Source organism: Carya illinoinensis, chromosome 15 (genome assembly GCF_018687715.1).
Source record: "Carya illinoinensis cultivar Pawnee chromosome 15, C.illinoinensisPawnee_v1, whole genome shotgun sequence".
Classification (NCBI taxonomy): Eukaryota; Viridiplantae; Streptophyta; class Magnoliopsida; order Fagales; family Juglandaceae; genus Carya; species Carya illinoinensis.
The window spans coordinates 41,169,089-41,191,359 of record NC_056766.1 but is presented as its reverse complement, the minus strand read 5'-3'; the positions used below and the strand labels follow the sequence as shown (position 1 = coordinate 41,191,359).

At 30.9% G+C, this 22,271-nt stretch overlaps 2 protein-coding genes across 17 annotated transcripts in view; both read left to right on the top strand.

Annotated features, from left to right (window-relative positions):
- Positions 1-22,271, top strand: part of LOC122295539 (disease resistance protein RUN1-like) — a 111,975-nt gene that overhangs the window by 23,477 nt on the left and 66,227 nt on the right. The window contains exons 1-3 of one of the 16 annotated variants that reach the window (XM_043104595.1): positions 12,385-12,905; positions 14,825-15,938; positions 16,537-16,830. The exons of 14 other annotated variants lie outside the window; for them this stretch is intronic. In XM_043104595.1, the coding sequence (XP_042960529.1) occupies positions 12,385-12,905; positions 14,825-15,938; positions 16,537-16,830 (1,929 nt within the window). Of the gene's footprint in view, positions 1-12,384; positions 12,906-14,824; positions 15,939-16,536; positions 16,831-22,271 lie in introns of those variants that run through there. One more of the 16 variants, XM_043104594.1, reaches the window with a different exon arrangement.
- Positions 17,324-20,330, top strand: LOC122295545 (protein SUPPRESSOR OF npr1-1, CONSTITUTIVE 1-like). Its single transcript, XM_043104618.1, has 4 exons — positions 17,324-18,754; positions 18,847-19,448; positions 19,595-20,078; positions 20,208-20,330. The coding sequence occupies exons 1-2, from the start codon at positions 17,480-17,482 to the stop codon at positions 19,411-19,413; spliced, it is 1,842 nt and encodes a 613-aa protein (XP_042960552.1). The 5' UTR covers positions 17,324-17,479; the 3' UTR covers positions 19,414-19,448; positions 19,595-20,078; positions 20,208-20,330.

Below are 22,271 nucleotides of genomic sequence, written 5' to 3'. Positions count from 1 at the left end.
CTATTAATGCGAGCACGAATAATTTAGAGCAAGGGCTAGGGTTTAAACACTAACAGAGAACAAGAAAATGGATGATGCGAATGGAAAGAACAAAAAAGTAAGGAAGGTTATTTAAATCAAGGAGTAAGGAAGGTTATTTAAATCAAGGAGGAAATGACACTTGGGAGACTCAAGTGGGAAGCCAATAGAAGGAGAGGCTACAAAATTGCCACAGACAGATCTCACGATCTTGGTGACGAGAAAGGGCAGCGTCGACACAAAGCCATTACGTCTACTCCCGAGAAGTGGGAGCACAAATAGCCAATAGGAATTAATGAGGAAAATGACAAAATTGAGCTGGGTGATTAAATTCTCACCATGTCAGCATGGTAAGAATTTGTTGGGTAACTGGAGGGGGTGTTTTTATCTCCATCAGTTGAGCCTAATGTGGTTAGTTAAAGCCCACTAACACAATCCATTAGCCTAGTGAGCAAAGAGTGTACAGTATACCCGCCTACTAATCTATGTAGTATTGGAGATGTGGTAAATGAGGTTAGAAAGTTACAGTAATGTTTCGAAAGCTTTCAAGTGAATCATATATATAATAAATGTAGACAAGGTAATTACTAATTCATGATCGAAGATGCTTATAAACTAGAAATATATGCAAATTAAGTTCTTGAATAATATTGTAATTTGTTTGAGATTTTTCTTGAATGGGTTTATTGATGGGTATTCATTGAGGATATATAGTTATGAGAATGCGTTTGAGAATGAGAAGTTGGTAGAAAAAAGTAGACGCTACAACGTTACAAGCTTAAGGTTTGGGTCATCATATAAATATATAATACTTATTGGGCTTGCAATTAGGAAATTCAGATTTGGGCTAAAAGAGAACCCTCCCAATAATAGTATATGATTGTACTTTGCTGATGAGCACATAAAGTATCTTCAAGTTAGTGAGAGTGGAATTATTTTTTAATTCTATTTGTAGATGATATTTTGTTTTCAAACAATAATTTAGATTTGCTACTTGAGACTAAATAGTTTTCAAAGCTTTGAAATGAAGGATTTAGAGGAAGCCTCTTAACTCACTAAAAGAAAAAGGATAAAAATTATAAGATGCAATAACCATTTTTAAGATCCAATAACAAAAACCATATTATTGTTTTAAATTTCCTCTATAAGATTTGATGAAGCAGATTTAGGATTCTTACTTGCTACAATATATACAACGTCCTATATTTTCTTTTATTTAAATCGGAGTTTTGTATGACATGAAAACTGAATTAATCATTTTTTATTTTAAAAAGTGAGGGAAAAGAGAAATGAAGTAAAATAAGAAGGAAAATACGTTAGTCACAAAAGGATTACACAAAAGTAAATCTACAAACTAATGTAGCTTGATATTGTATGTTAGATTGTAAAGTTATTTTTATTATAAAGTAGATGTAATGGATTCCATGAAACCACATTAGTTTGTGGATTTATTTTGTATAATTACTTTGTGTCTGTACAGTTCTCAAATAAGAAAGTATGCGAAATAGAATAAACATGCAATTAACGACCATCCATTTTCTTTTTCAATCCCATTGAATGCTTTTTTTACAGTTCTGAAAAGGTAGAAGGTGCTGTGAACTTGCATATATATTAGAGGGAGGATCGATCATGTGGAATTTATCCTAATATATTTAATTTCTTATATATATATATATATATTGAATTAAATACACATATATATTAGGAAGTTGCCAAAGTATTTTCTCACATCTTTCTTCCACAAATTCGTATCCTTTCTGTAATGTTGACCATTGATTTGGATTAGTTTTCCATGCAAGGAAGTTTCTCATATTTAATATGTAAATTGATCTTTTGATATAATACGTTATAATTTATTTGAAGTAAAATTAAAATAAAATGAATTAATACAATATATATATATATATATATCTTGTTAGTTTGTGAACTATTTTTTTTTTTGAACTTTTTGTTGTAATAAAAAGTTTGTTTAGATAATTAAACAAAATACTTTAAGCTCATGTAATTAAAGTCTAATCCATGGTTTAGATAATGAAAGCCCACATATCATCTAATCTTATTTCATCTCGATATCTAAATGCCACAAATACAAATACTTTTCAATTTCACATTTTTAAATTTTTTTATCTAATTATTATTACTTTCCCAAACTTCTATAAAAAGACAAAAAAAAAAAAACAATTCAACTTTCTCAAATCACAAAAAGAAAAAAAAAATCAAAATTTTCAAATCACAAAAAAAGATTATATTAAAAAATTATATTCAAAAATATTTTAACTTTATAATATTTTTATTTAGCATTTGCCTTTCTCATTTTACAAAACTCTGTATAATATTTCTAAATTATCTCATCTCAACTCAAATGTTTTACAACTATTCATAAAATATCTTAACTCATCTCATTTCAATTTACTATCTAAATAAGCCCTAAGAGATTCGTGTGTCGCATGTTAATCACAATCATTTACAAACAATAAGCCATGATGACGATTCAAGGGCCTAAATTTTTTACTCCTTGATTATTGTTGCCTTTGGGGGAAATCCAATCTCCACTTTTTTATAGGACGAGTTTAACTCAACATATATTGACCAGAAATGTTTTCTTGAGATGAAGTACGTGGTAGGGTTATTGATATTGCTATTGATCATGCATGTATATTTCCTGTATACAGTTAGAGTCGAAAAGAGAATTCCTCACTTTTATCTCTCATTCAAAACCGTGCACCATGCTTTCATCTCGTGCAGCTCCTAATTTAAAACTTTTCAAATCGTTTCATAAATTAGTGTAAGTGTTAAGGCCACCCAAAATTTATGAGAAATTAAAGTTCACCATGCTAGGATGGAAGGAAGAAACAGAAGGTTTGATAATGATCAAACAAGGAGGAATGATGATCCTGCATAAAATTGAAATACAAGCCGTAAAATAAGGGGAATACTTGAAGAGCGAAAAGGCAACAGAGGGGGATGGGCTTTCTAAAAATATATCAACAATGATGAAAGTTAATCAATCTAACTAGTTGCCACGGCCTTGATAAATTGAGATGTATTGTGGGACGAATATTGCTGCAATAATAATCCAGCGACAGCTCGGAGATATGGACCAACTCTTCTAAGTGATTATTAATTTAATTACCAATAAATACGATTAGAAAAGACAAAAATCAAAACAAATAATAATATTTCACTTGATTGGATTTATAATATCGTTTACAACATCAAACAGATTTTAAAAAAATAATAAAAAAAATAATGATTGGCCTCAATCGAGAATAGGCCAACCAGGGTAAAAGTAATTAGCAGGAAGTTGCCGGAAGAATTTTCCACACCAAAGACAAAACTAGCTGCAGTACTCATTATTATAACAAATTCTTAGAACATGTTGATCAATTAATTTGACCCCATAAGCATGCGGGAATACCGACTACCTCATATATATATAGCATGATTGCTGCCAGAAGCTACGTTGCACTGGAGTTGTTCAAGAGTTTCTTTCCAATTTATCTTTCTATATATGATGATTCTTAGCATATTCGAATACAGCAGGTAGGGTATGGGGACCCGATCCTCCTCTGGTATCTTTCATGATCAGAAATAAACAAATACCATAGACTACCAGACCATTGGCATGACTAAACTTTAATAATTAATTAGTTTATAAGTTATATTATATATATATGATGGTGAAAGTTTAAAAAATAATTTATATATTAATAAATAAAATCATTTTTTATATAATATATGCATGAAAGCTCGAGCATTGACTTCATTAATTTTAGTCTTCCATTAATAACTAAAGTTTATTATTATCTTTTTTCTCTTCTAATTAATTTTATGTGCGTGTGATGCAACGCTGAAATTGCCAAGAAATTACTTCCTCACCATCAATGGGAATTCATATATTTTTTTTAAATTTATCTCCTTATAATTTGTTAGTGCAAGTTAATCCTGGTTTAACTTTGTGCCAATTCCGACTAGTTGCCTAGAAGTTGCTCTTGATCATCGATTATTTTTTTAATTCACCAATAATTCATTTGACGAACTTGTTTTTTTATTTTAATGATGCACCGCAGACGCACCATCAACCGGATCTCTTTTTTTAAGTAAGGACGTAGAGTCGTTCTCCAACTATATCCAGCAAGCAAAACTCAAAATTACATGTAGAAGAGAAATCATATTGACATTCATATAATGTGTAAGTGTTGCACATTTCTTTTAAAAAAATAAATAAATATGAGATTTAGATGAAAATCTTAATTTTTAAATGACTACTTCCATGGCCTTCGTCTCTTCCAAGAAGACAGCGAGGGTGCACAAAGTCTGCACAAAATGAACTGCACCTAGTGAAACTGTTTTTCATTTTGTTTCCAAATAATCGATACTAGCACCTTTCAACGTCAGTAGAGTTTTTTAATTTTCACTAGATCAGATTTAGGGACTTTTACCAAACTATTAGATTCGGTGGAAGGTGAGATTTAGAGATCATGACGATTTACTATAGTAAATGAAAGCACTCGTAAACCGTGTAACGTGTGTAGTGTGAATTTTTTGAGAATCAAAGTCTAATTGCATTATAAAATTAACAAGATATCAAATTAAAAAAATATATATATTTATAATTATAAAATGTGTAAATGAGACTTGCATGACAGCCTATAAGTGTATCTAGCACGCTAGGTTCGGCCAAAAATCCGTGTTTTTCATTATAATTGAATTTGTTTGGCAGCTTAAAATATGTTCCATTTTAGTAGACTTTAACCTTAATCAAAATAGGTAACGGGCATGTTGTAGTATTATCAATACTATACTTTAAAGATGACTCGAACCTTCACGCTAATTTGCACTAGATTTTCAGTCAAGCATGTCTATCAGTATTGCACCACAAAGGCATCTCAAAGATAACTCATATTCTATGAATACATATGACATATATATATTTATATATATATATATATATTTATATTTTAGTGTGATGCAGTTTGGAATATTTGACAAAGGTATAGAAAAGATTGATGAGTTTGATTTTCAAATATTTCAGCTAATTCCTGGCTGGCTCAATGGTAAGGCCATTTAGGCCATTGCCTAAGCCTCCACTTTATGTATGGCTTACAAAAATTAAAATGAGGTTTTTTTTTTTTAATTTGTTTTTGAAAAAAAAAACACCATTTCTTTAAATAATTTTTATATTTTTTATTGTGTGCAAGGCCCCATAATACTAAATTTAATATTTAATACAATAAATTATGAATATTTTAAATACTTTTTTAAGATCTTACTAAATTGAGACACAAAATTTGCATTGAGGTCTCATTTAAGTTGTTGTATTAAATTTAAATTCAAAAAAATTTTATTTAAAGATTTGAGTTTTGCTACGTTCAAGCGAATTTGCATACCGATTTCGTACCAATATTGATATCTTCATATTCATAATTCAAATTGGCATCATTTTCATTAAAATCTAACTTTCTGACCAAACATGTTGGATGGATGCACGTATTGGTGCGCAGAATCGCTTACAATCAAATTTTTTCAATTATAAATACTTAAATTTCACATTAGACCTCAATTTGTATTGAGCTGCCCCCGACTAATTCTTAGAACATATTGATCAATTTTATTTGACACCATAAGCATTCTCAGAACATATTGATCAATTTTCTATTTATTTATTAACAAATATGCTTAAACGCTTTGATCTAAATATTTGATCACAACTATTTGATTGGTTTTTTTTTTTATTTTTTGAAGGGACAACTATTTGATTGGTTGATTCAACTTTTTGAAGCTTCATTGCATAATATTTTAGTTTATAGTATTCTTTACTATAAACTAAAATATTTGCATTAGGAACAACTGTAAAACCTTTTTATAATTATAATATATAAGATATTAGTAATTGGTTATTTGTATTTAATTAAACTTTCTAATATTGTAATCCGTTCTTGTCGAGAAGAGGGCCACTTGCACCATGCGTAAAAAGGAAGTTTGTGGCCAAAGCATACGCTTTCTATAAAGAATTAGCTGTCACGCACAATCATTGAAGGAAGTTGCCCATCATATTCTTTCACGAAAATCTGTCCAAAAGAAATATTTTAGTTATAAAGATATATAAAAATAATTAATATATTATATTATTAAATTTAAAACTAAAGGGAAGCTACCGAAGAATTAGTGTCACAGGTTGTTATTAGAGCATTCCCCAATATTTTCTTTATTTTATCTTTTATAATACATCACTAAAGTTTATTTTTTTAATTTTACATATTGACTTTTACAATATATCATATATCAGTTTATCTAATTTTCCTTTATATCATTTAAATATTATAATTTTTAATAATTTTTATTCATTTCAAATATTTTCTAACTACTAATCATATTCTCATATTTTTTTTTTTATATTTACAATATCTCCTTATATACGATGTCATATAATTATGTACTATTCCATATTAATCCAAATTTATAAATTAAATCAAAATATAAATTGATTAAAAAAGATTATATTTATGAGAATATTCTCGAAGTATATTATTAAAACAGGAAAGACAATACATAAAACAACCCTTCTACTGGATACCCACCCTCTCATCCTAATAAGAAAAAAACACTAGTTATAGAATGTAGCTACACTCGAAGGTGCAGGATTTTATCTTATATATTTTACAGTAAGGCCATGAAATGTTAAGTATTATGATACTTTATTATGAAAGTGCAATAAAAAGATCCAAAGAGGGACCTTTGATGAGTTGGATAATCGGTAGATGCACCCATGAAACTCAGAGCTTCTTCAACATCAAACACAGAAGAAAAGTGCATGAATGAGAGAGAGGGGCTGAAATGAAAATATGATAACTGGAAAAGAACTTAGAGGAGAGAGAAATTAATTTAAAATATTCTAGAGTTGTGAACAGTATCTCTACCTCTAACGAGATTACTATTGCAAGTGTACAATAAAGATGAAATACAAAATTCATTATAATTTATAATGAACTTTTGAGCAACCTTCTTTATATTTAATAAAAAATTATATTTTATAAAAGCCATTGTAAATGCTCTTAATTTCCACCCCTCCACCGGAAAATGAATATTCATATTTCTCTATGGAAGACATATCCCTTGAGAGGGCGATCTAAGTGGGATTCATCCATAGTAAGGGTGTTGCCCAACCATATTAATTAATTTTTTAAATTTACTATTACGAGATCTCTATTGTAAACACCCCACAATTAAAGGGTCTTGCCCAAAATAACATGAATTATAATATGAATTAATGTTCTTTTAAAAAAATCCTGATCTTAAATTAATATTTAGATAAATGCTTTAACTATAAAGATCACTTAAAAATAAGCACACAAACTATTGTAACCGAATGTAGTATATTAGATTGTAACTATATTTTTATTGTAAAATGGATCTAACATAATATACGAATCCATATCAGTTAAGGGTTTAACTGGTTAGATTTGGTCCGGTTTTAGACAAAATATAAGACCGAACTAATAACACCGGTTTTGGACAAAATATAAGACCGGACCAGTAACATCGGTTTTGCAATTTTTAAAACCGATTACTGGTTACCCCTTTAAACCGGTACTTCTGGTTTTACCTGTTCCAGCCCGGTTTAGTCCTGTATTCCGATTTTAATATATTAAGTACATTCGTATTACTAATGTATTTATCAAAATAAATATATTGAGAATTTATTAGGCAATAAAATGTATTTATTATATATATTATATTTAAAACATATGATCAGATAAATATTCATGTTTAAGATTAAAATATTATGTTATAAATTATAACATATTATTTCATACATAATTATATATATTATATATAAAAAATTACTTATAATATAAAATATATTATATATAATATTAAAAATTAATAAAATATATATAATATGTGAACAGGTCTGGTCCGATGTTGGAAAACATAAAACCAATTCCGGACCAAACCAACCGGTCCAATCCAAGCCGATTTTTCAATTTTTTTGGTTTATTTTTACACCCCTAAGGTCAGTTTATGAATTTACTTTTGTATGATCCTTTTATAGTTATAACACTTCTCTAATCTTAAATGTGCTGCTTCCCAATAGTAAATCTATGGTATTTACATCTTCATCCAGCTTTGGCGTAGACCTAACATTCAAGTGTTTAAATAGATGAGAATTCCGACTTTTTTTTATTTTCTTTTCTTTTTTCTTTCAAGAAATAAAGTCATGATGAGTTGCTTAACAGTTAAAAGGTCTTCCAATTAGTTAGTGAATAAATCTTATTCATTAAGTCCCATTTTTTCCAAAAAATAAATTAAGTAGAAATTTTAATTAAGACCTATATTGAGTGCTGTGAAAGTTGCTGGTCATAGGTTTTCATCTTGCTCTATCTTTCTACAGCTTATCTGTTTGCGTCAAAGCTCTTACATGTTTTCTGTACCTGATTGGGATCGCTTAATTCTCACTTAGCTCAACAATTGTTTTTTGGTTTTTAGTTTTCTCAAAAAAAAAAAATTAATAATAAATAAATAAAATAGAGGGTGGGAGAGGAAAAAAAATAAGAAAACTTCAAATGTTTTAAAGTTTTCTATGCTTTAAAAGCACTTTAATTTTGATTTTACCGAACAAGAGTAAAGCCTTGTAAAAAACCAAAGTGAGGGCTCGCTCTTATTTTCTTAAATCATGGAGATCAAAAAATAAAAAACTAAGGGACTATTCAAGATTTTCTAATAAGATATCATGATATTCTTACTTTCTAGTAGGATTTATACAAGCTATTATTATTTTTTTTTTCTAAAGGGTTAAGTTTATAGAAAAATAAATTTCATGTTCATAAATTGATGTGATTTAATGTGATATGTTCGAATTTTAAGACAAAATTAAAGAAAAAGAGAACTATACAAAAAAAAAAAAAGAAGAAGAAGAAGGAGGAGGAGGAGGAAAAACAATAACTTTGTCAGGAGAACAATATTAGTACATTACTTTGATATCATGTCCTTTACACTATTATATAGATCAAAATATAAAAATAATGGATGATTGACGTCGAGAAGAGGACGGCCACCACCGTGGGTACAAAGGAAGATTGTGGCCGAAGCACATATATGCTTTCCGTAAAGAAGATGTCACGCACTATATATTTAATTTCTCCTCATTAATCTTTTACCACTAAGCTATTAAAAACTGATATATACTATCCCTCAAACTATTTAACTTTAGAACTGTTTGAGGTCATGATTTAGGATCTCTTCTCTTAACTTTTAAACATTACAATATGATATAAAAGCATGCATTAGTATGTAAACTTTATCACGAGAACAATAATTCTTTGATTTCATGTCCCGACGGAGGTGTTTACATTTTTTTTTTTAGTGATTAAGGTAGTATTTTTTAATAATATTATAATTTTTTTTTGTTAATTACTGTTAGGATATATATAAAAATGATGAATCGGTTAGTTATTAGTGGTTACTAAATATGTTATAATTATAATATATAAGATATGAGTAATTATTTAGTAATTGGTGATTTGTATTTAATTAAACTTTCTAATATTGTAATCCGTTCTTGTCGAGAAGAGGACCACATGCCCAATGCGTAAAAAGGAAGTTTGTGGCTAAAGACTTCAATTCGCTTTAATGCACTGAAGGAAGTTGCCCATCATATTTCTTTTACCAAAATCTCTGTCCAAAAAAGAATATTTTAGTGATAAAGATATATAAAAATAATTAATATATTATAATATAATTATTAAATTTAAAACTAAAGGGAAGCTACCGAAGAACTTTGTGGCTAACGCATAAGCTTTTCGTAACTGTCACAGGTTGTTATTAGAGTATTTTCAATATTTTTTTTATCTTATATTTTAAAATACATCATCAAAATTTATTTATTTTTTATTTTACATATTAACTTTTACAATATATCATATATCAATTTATCTAATTTTTCTTTATATTATTTAAATATTATACTTTTTAATATTTTTTATTCATTTCAAATATTTTCTAACTATTAATGGTATTCTCATCTTTTGATATTTGTAATATCTCCTCGTATACAATGTCATATAATTATGTGGTATTCCATATTAATTTAAATTTATAAATTAAACCAAAATATAAATTGATTAAAAAAATTATAATTATGGAAATATTGTCAAAATATATTATGAAAACAGGAAAGACAATACACAAAACAATCCTTCTACCGTATACCCAACCTCTCATCCTAATAAGAAAAAAAGCACTAGTTATAGAACGTAGCTACACTCGAAGGTGCAGGATTTTATTTTTTATTTTTACAGTAATGCCATGAAATGTTTAGTATTATGATACTTTATTCTGAAAGTGCAATAAAAAGATCCAAAGAGAGACCTTTGATGAGCTGGATAATCGATAGATGCACCCATGAAACTCAGAGCTTCTTCGGCATCAAATACACAGGAAAAGTTCATGAATGAGAGAGGGGCTGAAATGAAAATATGAAAACTGGAAAAGAAGCTAGAGGAGAGAGAAATTAATTTAAAGATGAAGTGTGAACAGTATCCTCTAACAAGATTACTGTTGCAAAGTGTATAATAAAGATGAAGTTCAAAATTCATCATAATGAACGTTTGAGCAACCTTTTCAATATTAATTTAATAAAAATTTATATTTTACAAAAGCCATTGTGAATACTCATATTCATCTATGGAAGACATATCCCTTGAGAGGGCGATCTAAGTGGGATTCATCCATAATAAGGGTAGAAGTACTTCTACGGCTACTTGAGATGGGAAATTTTGTTTTTAATCCTCCTATTTATGATTTTAAATCACTCATGAGTGACCAACCTGCTTTTCTTTATTCACTAACCAAAATGTATTGTTTTTTCATGAATTTTCACATCACACCCCCAACACTGTTTCGTTTGTTTTCAGAGATAAAATAAGATGAATGGAGATTAAAGTTAAAGTTGAATAAAATATTATTTTAATATTATTTTTGTATTAAAATTTGAAAAAATTTAATTTTTTATTTTATTTTATGCAGAAATTTGAAAAAGTTGTAATAATTAGATAAAATGAGATAAAAAAATTTTGTGAAAGTGAATGAAACAAATCTACAACCTAGTGTACCTGTTTCAACAATATTGTTTTGTGTCTAAACATGAATCATTACTAATCTATTTCGAAATTTTCCAATAAAAGAAATCTCATCATTTATAAACTAACGTAACTTGATGTGAACATATGTTAGAATTTTTTAAAATGCAAGTAAAGTAAAAGAAACTATAATATACAACAAAAAATCAAATTAATTAATTTGTAAATTTTACTATCAGGAGATCGTAGACTAAAAATGTTTTATTTTTTCAATTAGAAAATTAGAATAAAAATTTCTTTTTCAATTATATTTTGCGGTAGCATCGAAAAGCGTTAAAAATAATTTATTTTTGATCCCCTCTTTTTATATCATACATGTCGTACACGTTGATGTAGTGCATTTGATCAGTAATTATTCCCTTAACTAGAAACATATATGATTAGAAAAGATAAAAGTTAAAGGAAGAACAGTATTTCTTCATTTGGTTATACAAATCAACTCATCTCATCTTATGAAATCATTACAATTTTTCCAAACTATCACACAAAAAATACAATAAATAATACAAAATTTTCAAATATAAAAAATAATAATAATATTAAATAACAATATTCTTACAATAGTTTATTCAACTTTTCTCATTTAATTATTATAACTTTTCCAGACTTTTATAAAAAATGAAATAAATAATTCAACCTTTTCAAATTCTAAAATAAAAACAATAATAAAAAATTATACTGTAATAATATTTTATTCAACTTTCATCTCATCTTATCTCATATAACCATAGCCAAATCAGGACTAAATTTAAAATTTCGTAATATATGGTATTAAATCGTTAAACTAGCCAATTTCAGGACCCAATTTGGACGCGGATAAGTAAATTTCATCCTTGTTTTTTTTATTTTCCCTCATGCATTTTTTTAATACCTTTAAATATTTTTTATTTAAAAATTCACATCATCATTAAAAAAGGAATTTCTTTAATTATTATGTTTAAAAACGCCAGGATGCATTATTGGAACCACTATAGTCTATAGGTGGGTTTAGAATTTCTATTAAAAATAATAAAGGAATGGTTGAGCTAGAGAAGAAACAGGCCGCCGCCCACCGCAATGACCAATGCATTGGACAACCTTTTATTCTCATCTTTTCTTTTCTCTGCATTCCATACGATGCAACGCTGAAGTTGCCAAGAAGTTCCTCCTCATGCAACGAGACTTACATAAGGAGCTCCATCATCTTCCCCGATCCATCTCCAATTAATTCTACTTTTCATTCATAATGACTTCTACCATCGCATTCCCGGGAGTCCTTTCCTCTCCTTCCTCCTCTAATTCCCCCTTTTTAACCTCGCAATCAAATCACGATGTATTCTTAAGCTTTCGAAGAAATGATACTCGCAATAATTTTACTGTTCATATTTACCCAGCTTTGGTTCGAAATGGAATCAACACTTTTAAAGATGACAAGGAGCTGAGAAAAGGTGAAGAAATTTCACGGACACTTTTAAAGGCCATTGAAGAGTCAAAGATTTCAATCATTATATTTTCTGAAAACTATGCATCATCGACGTGGTGTTTGGATGAGCTGTTGGAAATCCTAAGATGTAAAGAATCAAAGCAACAGAAGGTTCTAGCAGTCTATTACAAAGTCGAGCCATCGACAGTACGACACCAAAATGGAAGTTTTAAAGAAGCGTTCGCTAAACATAAAGAAAAGTTTGATGATGCTAAAGTTCAGAGGTGGAAGACTGCCTTAAATCAAACTGCCGGGCTATGCGGTTTTCATTTGAAGATCAACGAGTAATTTCAACTACCTTTATCCCTCTATCTATTCATATATTTTTTTTAGTTTTGATCTGATTACATCCTTTGACAATAATATATATATATATATATTGAGAAGTTGTAATTCAGTAGAAGGGAGGGAAATTTCCAGCACACATTCACAAGTTGTAAATCCGTACCATAATTAGAAATTCCAATACTCCTAACTGAACAACAGTGTGAATGAGAAAAAAAATCCCCTCAATAAGACATGACAATAACAAGATTTATAGAAAACACAACACTTACGAAGCAAAATGAACAATTGGACAGAATTCTTCCAACACTCCACGAGGCACTCGCCCACATAATTTACACAATTCATCCAAATACTTCTCAGGGCACTCGACCACAGCCACAAGACAAAATTTCATGTGCATCCACAACACACACTTCACATATTTTATTTATTTATTTTATTCTTGATTAATTGAGTTGTTTTCCTAGTAATCCATTCCCCACATGCTTGTTTGAAAAAAGATTAAAAATTAAAAGAAGAGTGATGTGTGGTAATTGGAGATGATAAGTGATGAATTATTCGAATTTCACATATCACAATTCACAATTTACATCAAAAATTATTTTCAACTTTGGTCCAAGAGCCACTTACACATGAAGGGGAGAATCTCCGGATGATCGCAGGCGTCCCGAGCTCTGCTGCTTCCTGTGGTCATTCCCGTCAGCTGAAGGCGCAGTGGTCTCTTGAATGGGTGTCGAGGCATGGAGGATAGTGACAGCAGATGGAACAAAACAGAGAGATAAGAGAAATCTGAGGGGGTTGAGTTGAGACCGAGAGATGAGGTAGTCGGTAGGCACTAGGCAGAGCGGTGCACAGAGGTCACGAGAAGGGGAGGAAGGCGATAGTGGATGAGGGAAAAGAGATCAGCGAGAACGAGAAAGACGGATGACTGGGGAAGGAGAGAGGGATGGGCTGGCCTTTTCCTAAGGTTTTGGGGCCTTAGTTGTGGTCTGGGCTTGAGATTTTGGATCTGGCTTCACATTACGTATGACCAAATTGCAGATGTCCTCAGTTCATAAAAATTTGTGTTCATATCAATGTTTTTTAAACAATAGTATTTTTCAATTTTCCCAATCGAACTACGGTCTTTTTTCAATTTTTACCATAAATTAATATATATATATATATATATATAATTTCTCCCCTAAGTAATTGCATACATTATGATTTACCAACTAAATTAGTATGTACAAAGTAAAATTTATCCGTACTTCAGTTTGCAAATTAATACCTTACCAAACTTACGGTATAAATTGAATATGGGTGGCATTCTTTTTAACACATCAATGTCACGTACTGAAAAACATTACTACAACGATTAAAGAGAACAGTGAACAAAGAATGACAACGTACATGGCTTTGCTTCTCCACTATTTTCAAAGTTCCATTTCTTTTACCTTTTTTTAAGTATTCAATTTGATAAAGACCATCTGATCTGCACCTTCTTCGATCAGTATATTCAGCACTTATGATGATAGCTTTGGTATGGTACTTGTACAGCCATGCGAATTGTTACACTTTCAAAAAAAATTCATATGTTTATAACTGTTGTTAGTTCAGAACATGTGCACTCATCTTGAAAAAAATTGAATAAGTTTGAGATTTATATAAAAAAAAAAATTATTTTTTTAATAGTGGGCTTCACTTTTTTTTTTCAAATAAAATATGCAAAACTAGCACAACCTAAAATTGTATCTATCATATATCTATTTCAAATGGTAGGGTTCATTTTCCTGCATTTAGTGCATAACTTGTGCCCTGCCAATAAAGTCATTTATAACATGAGAATAAAATTGTGCCTAAATCATGTTCTCATGTCTTTTAAGTTGAGTAAGTCAAATTCATGAATCTTCTTTAAATCTTTTTGCTTTGGTAGGGACGAATATGAGTTTATCCAGAAGATTGTTCAAGAGGTCTCAACAACCTTATCAAATCGTTTTGACTTGCATGTGGCCGAGTATCCAGTGGGAATACAGTCTCATGTAGAAGAGATTAATGAGCTATTATGTATTGAGGAGAATGACATACGCATGATAGGGATTGTCGGTAGTGGTGGAATTGGAAAAACAACGATTGCAAAAGCGATGTATAACCTTATTGCTAAGAAGTTTGAAGGCCATTGTTTTCTTGCTGATGTTAGAGAATCTTCAAAACAAAATCAAGGCCGTCTCGGACAGTTGCAAGAGAAAATTCTTTCTAACATTCTAGGAAATTTACCAAGGGTTGATGATGATCATCAAGGAATCAAATTGATAAGGAATAGACTATGCCGTAAAAGAATTCTTTTGGTTCTTGATGATGTTGATTATTCGGACCAATTAGAAAAATTATGTGGAAAATGCGATTGGTTTGGCTCTGGGAGTCGAATCATCATAATAACAAGGGATGAGGGTTTACTAACTAAGCATCATGTTCATTCCAAATATCGTATGAAGGAAATGGATCACCATGAAGCTCTTCACCTCTTTAGCCAGCATGCTTTCAAAAATGACAAACCTAATGATGCTTTTGCGGATGTCATAAAACTTGCACTAAAGTGTGCTGCTGGCCTTCCACTTGCTTTAAAAGTGATAGGCTCAAATCTATATGGAGAAGATATACATTTTTGGAAAAGTGAATTGAAAGAGTACAAAAGAATTCCAGAACAAAATATCTACGAAAAATTCAAAATAAGTTACGATGGATTAGATCATCGTACAAAAAAGATTTTTCTTGACATTGCATGTTTCTTTAAAGGATACGAGAGAGAATATGTCACTAAAATACTGGACGGTTGTGATTTCAATGCCTATGCCGGTATCAAAAAGCTCATTGATAAATGTCTCATAACAATTGACTTTAAATATGAGGATTGCCAATATTTGGGGATGCATGACTTACTAGAAGATATGGGTAAAGAAATTGTCCGACAAGAATCACCCGAAGAACCTGGCAAAAGGAGTAGATTATACTTTCTTGAAGATGTTCGTGAAGTACTTGAAAAAAATAAGGTAAGATTTTCCCTAGAAATATAATTCTACTTCCGAGTTTTTTTTTTCAATTGAAGCTATTATTAAATTAAAAGAAATGGATCCAGAAATACATATAAATTATTATATAGACACATACGTACCCTCTACATGAAATATTTTCCCAATTTTGTAAATAAAATAATTTTAATAAAGAAGTACAAATAAAATCATGAAAGCCAATTCACATTTTCTCCATTTTTCTAAAAAGGCAAAATGCTATGATTATCTGATACTTTTTTAGTATTTTAAACAGAGTAATACGTATTAAAAGGAGGAAGTATATATGACTTTGACATTTGAACGTACATACTCATTTCTAGAAATCTGAATGATAAAAATAAGGCTATTCCTTTTGAAGTCTAAAATAAAAACACCATATGAAGAAAGGTGAGGCCTATGTTTGTTATTTCCTTCTTAATAAATGAAATAGTGATGTACACACGTATTGTAAGAAAAATACATATAATCGTAGCTTGTTCAACTTATATATAGTTCACGAACACTTGCGCAAGTAGTGTTGAATTATAGGGAATTTATCTTTGATTTTTGATTGAACACTTGTGCATTCTCACATTAGGGAACAGAGCAAATTGAAGGCATATTGATAGATCTGCCTTGGAAGGACCGCGGGATACGTTTGGGTCCTGATGTGTTTGCAAAAATGGAAAAACTCAGAATATTAAAAGTTACTACATTCTATGACAACATTTTTTGTGGTGGATTGAATTCTCTCTCTAATGAGTTAAGTGTTTTTAATTGGTTCAAATGCCCTTTGAAGTTTTTGCCATCTTCTTTTCATGGAGAGAAACTCATTGATTTCAATATCAGAGGAAGCAATATTAGAGATTTAGGCACGAGATTGCAATCTAAGGTAAGTATGTTTTTTTTTTTCAATATCATGTCGATCTGTCTTAGTTTTAAGGTATGCTGCAAATGTCCTTTAATTGTTAATACATTTCCTTTATTTTCTTCTTTTCAAACAGAACTTAACAAGTTTAAATCTCAGTTGCTGTAAATACTTGACAAATATATCGGATCTTTCAAGTTGCTCAAATCTAGAGAAGTTGTGTTTTCATGGATGTACAAGTTTAGTTGAGGTTCATGATTCTGTTGGATTTTTGGATAAGCTTGTTGAATTGGATTTTAGCGAATGTTACAGCCTAAAGAATTTGCCAAGAAGCTTCAAGTTGAGATGTCTAGAATTACTTGCACTTGACGATTGTACTAGTCTTGAATACTTTCCTGAAATTGAGTGTGAAATGGAACATTTGAAGATTGTCGTGATAGAAAGCACCGTAATACAAGAGCTACCTTCATCCATTACAAACCTCACTAGGCTCAACAGCTTATGTTTGAAATCGTGCGAAAGCCTTGTGCGTCTTCTAATAAAAATTTTTCAGTTGGAATGTCTACTGGATGTTAAAATCATATGTTGTCCAAATTTTGTAAATTTTGTAGAGGAGGTGGGGCATAATCGACAATTCACGCCATATGCACAGGAAAATGTAATTTCATCAAGTATGGAATTGCTCCCATTGCAACCTCCAGAATCAAATAATTTATCTCGGACATATAATTTCTCATCTAGGTTGAGGACTTTAAATCTATCTAGTAGTGGTATTGTTAGCCTTCCTCCATGCATCGAAGGATTTGTTGAATTGTTAGAACTTGATTTGAGAGACTGCCAGCAACTTGAAGAAATTCTATGCCTTCCACCAAATATAGAAGAGGTAGATATCAGAGGATGTTCCAGCCTAAAGAATTTTTTACCAGAATCAAATAATTTATCTCGGACATATAATTTCTCATCTAGGTTGAGGACTTTAAATCTATCTGGTAGTGGTATTGTTAGCCTTCCTCCATGCATCGAAGGATTTGTTGGATTGTTAGAACTTGATTTGAGAGACTGCAAGCAACTTGAAGAAATTCTATGCCTTTCACCAAATATAGAAGAGGTAGATATCAGAGGATGTTCCAGCCTAAAGAATTTTTTACCAGAATCAAATAATTTATCTCGGACATATAATTTCTCATCTAGGTTGAGGACTTTAAATCTATCTGGTAGTGGTTTTGTTAGCCTTCCTCCATGCATCGAAGGATTTGTTGGATTGTTAGAACTTGATTTGAGAGAATGCAAGCAACTTGAAGAAATTCTATGCCTTCCACCAAATATAGAAGAGGTAGATATCAGAGGATGTTCCAACCTAAAGAATTTTTTACCAGAATCAAATAATTTATCTCGGACATATAATTTCTCATCTAGGTTGAGGACTTTAAATCTATCTGGTAGTGGTATTGTTAGCCTTCCTCCATGCATCGAAGGATTTGTTGGATTGTTAGAACTTGATTTGAGAGACTGCAAGCAACTTGAAGAAATTCTACGCCTTCCACCAAATATAAAAGAGATAGATGTGAGAGGATGTTCCAGCCTAAAGAATTTCTTACCAGAATCAAATAATTTATCTCGGACATATAATTTCTCATCCAATTTGAGGATTTTAAATCTATATGGTAGTGGTATTGTTAGCCTTCCTCCATGCATCGAAGGATTTGTTGGATTGTTTGAACTTAATTTGGGATTCTGCAAGCAACTTGAAGAAATTCTACACCTTCCACCAAATATAAAAGAGGTAGATGCTACAGGATGTGTGTTATTGGAACGCTTTCCTCATGTATCGACAGAATCTTCATTTGGTACCCCCGACTTAAAACGGCTTAGAAGGATTAACTTATCGAAATGCAATAAAGTGGAAGTGAATGTAGGGAATCATGCGCCAGATCGATTATTGGTACAGGTATACATGTCTCATCTATTTGATCTCTAATTTCTTTCTAATTCGTATTTGATAGCTTGTATTTGTTTTCTAACATATAGTTGGTTTAATAGGAACGCTTTCAGGAGAAAGATTCAAGTACGATTATATATTCGGGAAGTAGGATTCCAGAGTGGTTCAAGTATTGCAAGGAGACTACTTCATATAGTGATTCTATTGGAATAGAAATTGATCATAATGCGTCCATGTGTTGTGGGCGTCAGATCATGGCATTAGTTTTGTGTCTTGTTTTGGGACCTCTTCTAGCACAGGATTTTTATAGTTTTACTGTCTCAAGAAATGGCCGGCAGATTGGAAATGAAGTTATTTGGTCTGGGGATTCAATGGACCCACATGATCGTGTATGGCTACAATACATAGTTGTAAATTCTATTGATCATGAGATTCTGCCAAGAAGTTATACGGGGGGGAACAATAACATGAGGTTTGCATTTGAAAGTGATACAAGGAAAGCAATCTTAAAAAGTGGCGGAGTCCATCTAATATACGGTTTCATTGATATTATTCAAATTTTAAAGAGATACCGAGAGCATGACTTGGAACCCGATTGGAACCCACAACAGAAGCGGCAATCTTCAACCACGAGAATTATGGAATTCGAGGATGCTAATGATGATTGAATTATTGAAGATTTGGATTTAGAACTTCGACTTGGGTATGTGATAATAGCCGAATTTGTGCAGAATTATACTAAATTAAATAAAGCTTTATCACAATTATGTAGTAATGTTAATTCTTATATTTTTATTAGTCTTGAAATATTTATTTTTCTTAGTTAAATTTAAGTTTATATTAATGAAGGAATTGAAGTTCAGAAAGGAATCGAAGTTGCGGAAGGAATGAAAGTTTGGGGAAAGAACTGTAACGGTAACAGACTTGCAGCGCCAATATTTACATTTTGAGAAATTTTTATTCTTCTTTAGTTTCGTTTTAAATACTGCTTTGATGTTTATTTACATTCATATTTTAGAATTTAATTTCATGAACATTTTTATGGGAAATTAGTACTCTTTCAAATGTATTTTTTAGTTTAAGTGAACATAGAAGGAACCTATCTCGAATTGTTTTGCAATAGCTCAAAACTTGCATTCATAGGATGCTTGTGGAATTTGCAGCAATCTCATCGGCCAATTTACTGGAATTTCAGTACATATATATACACCAGGAATATTGAAACATGTTCAAAGGCCTCCAAGACTATGTTTTTAGACCAAGACCAGATATTTAAAGGGAGATTTAAGTGCCTTGAAAACTATGTTTTACAGACCTAATGACCATAAGAAAGGTAAGTTGAACAAGGTTAGAATTGTACAACATTACATAAAAAGAGTTATAATTTTCTTGGATTCTTTTTGGGTTAACCAAATAGGATTTGTATTGGACCTGATTTCTTATCCCTTTTTCGCCTTTTCAGCTTTCTATGAGACTATCACGTCTTCCCATATTGGAAAGGATGCTGGATGAGTTGTTATACTAGGTAGTAGAAGGTCACCATTAAAAGGCTGAAGTTAATGACCAAATTTATGTGTGGAGGGAAGAAAGGTAATGTGCGTGGAGTTGGTTTTCTTAACATTTCTGGCAAACGCATGCATTGAGATGAAATTAATTAATGTCTGTGCAAATTAAGGGAATCTAAATTGTTGTTGATTTTCTTTTTCATCTACTGTAATTGTTGATCTTCTTGAGCTGCATTTGTCAAAATACAGGGTAATTGCTGAAAGTTTTTGGTTTGAGAAATGACATAAATCAAAGGTCCTAATGCTCTGGAGGGGATTATTATCATACATTTGTACCCGTCTCAACATTAGAATGAACTCTTGAGGAAATAATAATCCCTGCTTACTGGTTACTAATCATAAGGTTATGTACTAATGCATAATAAAAGACTTCTATATTAGTATCACCAATATTGGCCTGCCATTTTGTGGTTATCTTGCTGGAGCTCTTGTATCTAATCACGCCTTACTTGATGGCTAACCGTATGTGGCAGAGGTAGTGGCGAAGCTAGGATTTTATTTCGATAGGTGCAAAATCTAAATAAAATTTTTTTTAAAAAAAGTATGAACTATTTTTCTTTTGTAGAACATTTTTTCAATTATAATGACAATAAGTTCTTTACACTTATTTAGATGAGGATGCATTGCTACATCTAATGGATGCAACTGCAGACATGCCACTGTTCCTGCAGCACCCCCTCCCTGTCATGTTGATGTAGGATATGCAAAGTAAGTAACCCAATACTGTTTCATTCCAAAAGATTGAATTTATTATCAATACCATAAACATAAACATGTAAGAGCCTAGATTGTTAAATTGGTAGAGTTTTATTAATCACTTTTCCTCTAGAAAATCCTACATATTTTGTTCTGTTAGAAAATGTATACAATGGATGAATCGGTTAGTTATTAATGCTTGCTAAATATGTTATAATTATAACAAGATATGTGTAATTAGTTAGTAATTGGTGATTTGTATTTAAGCTTCCATTTTCATATTTGTGGTCTCTTCTTCTGAGCCATCAGAATCAGAAATCCTCCTAAAGTTCAAGGCCGCCCTTCAACCCAATGACGCATTAATCAACTGGAATGGCTCAACAACACCATGTTCTGAGCATAACGTAAATTGGGTTGGTGTTCATTGTGGGAAAGGAAAAGTTAAGGGTTTACGACTCGAGAATATGAGACTAAATGGTTTCATTGATGTGGACTTGCTCGCGTTACCGTCGAATTCGAGAACTATAAGCTTTATGAAGAATAACTTTAACCTTGCCAAAGCTTTTGGAGTTAAGGCTTGAGGATAACCATTTTGATGGTTAGATGCCAGATTTTCAACAGAAGTCATTGAGTGCTTTTAACGTATCAGGCAATGAATTGGGATGGATTCAAGCTCCTTCTCTGGTGAGTCAACTTTTTATGAGATCATCTGTATATATATATATATATAATGTATAATGTGCATGCACATGTATATGTACTTACAGAAACGTGTTTCTTCAGTTGTATTTATTCTTCGCAGAGTTATCAGAAAATGGCTGCTTCTGACAAACTCTAAGTGACAAAGTAATAGTTACAAATATGCAGTCTTATGTTTTGAACTAAAATATAGATTAAGCCTGTAAGTGATCTATTGGATTCCATATTGTTATGGTATAAGATTAATTGTTAGATCTATATCTATATACTCAAAACTTTTGAGTTGAATATAATGTCTGAACATATATGATCATATCAAGGCATCACTAGCATCTAGCACTTTCCACATTGATATTGGACATTGATTAGCCAACTTAATCCTCCAGAGAATTGAAAACCCACATGAAACAATGCCTAAAGCCCGCATATGCATATATACAAGGGTAAATATGTGTGAAAACATTCAGGCAGTGATGGTTTGTCCTATCAATGGCAGGAAATTTAGAGCTATGTGGAATGCCTATGGGTAATTGTGACGAAGGCTCAATTCCAAGTGTCCTAGTGAT

What these genes read in the sequence shown, in the direction of transcription:
- LOC122295545 (XM_043104618.1), top strand. Translation starts at nt 17,480, where the DNA reads ATGGAATTGCTCCCATTGCAACCTCCAGAATCAAATAATTTATCTCGG. An exon ending in CAGATCGATTATTGGTACAG is followed by an intron (nt 18,755 to 18,846) that starts GTATACATGTCT and finishes TTGGTTTAATAG; the next exon opens with GAACGCTTTCAGGAGAAAGA.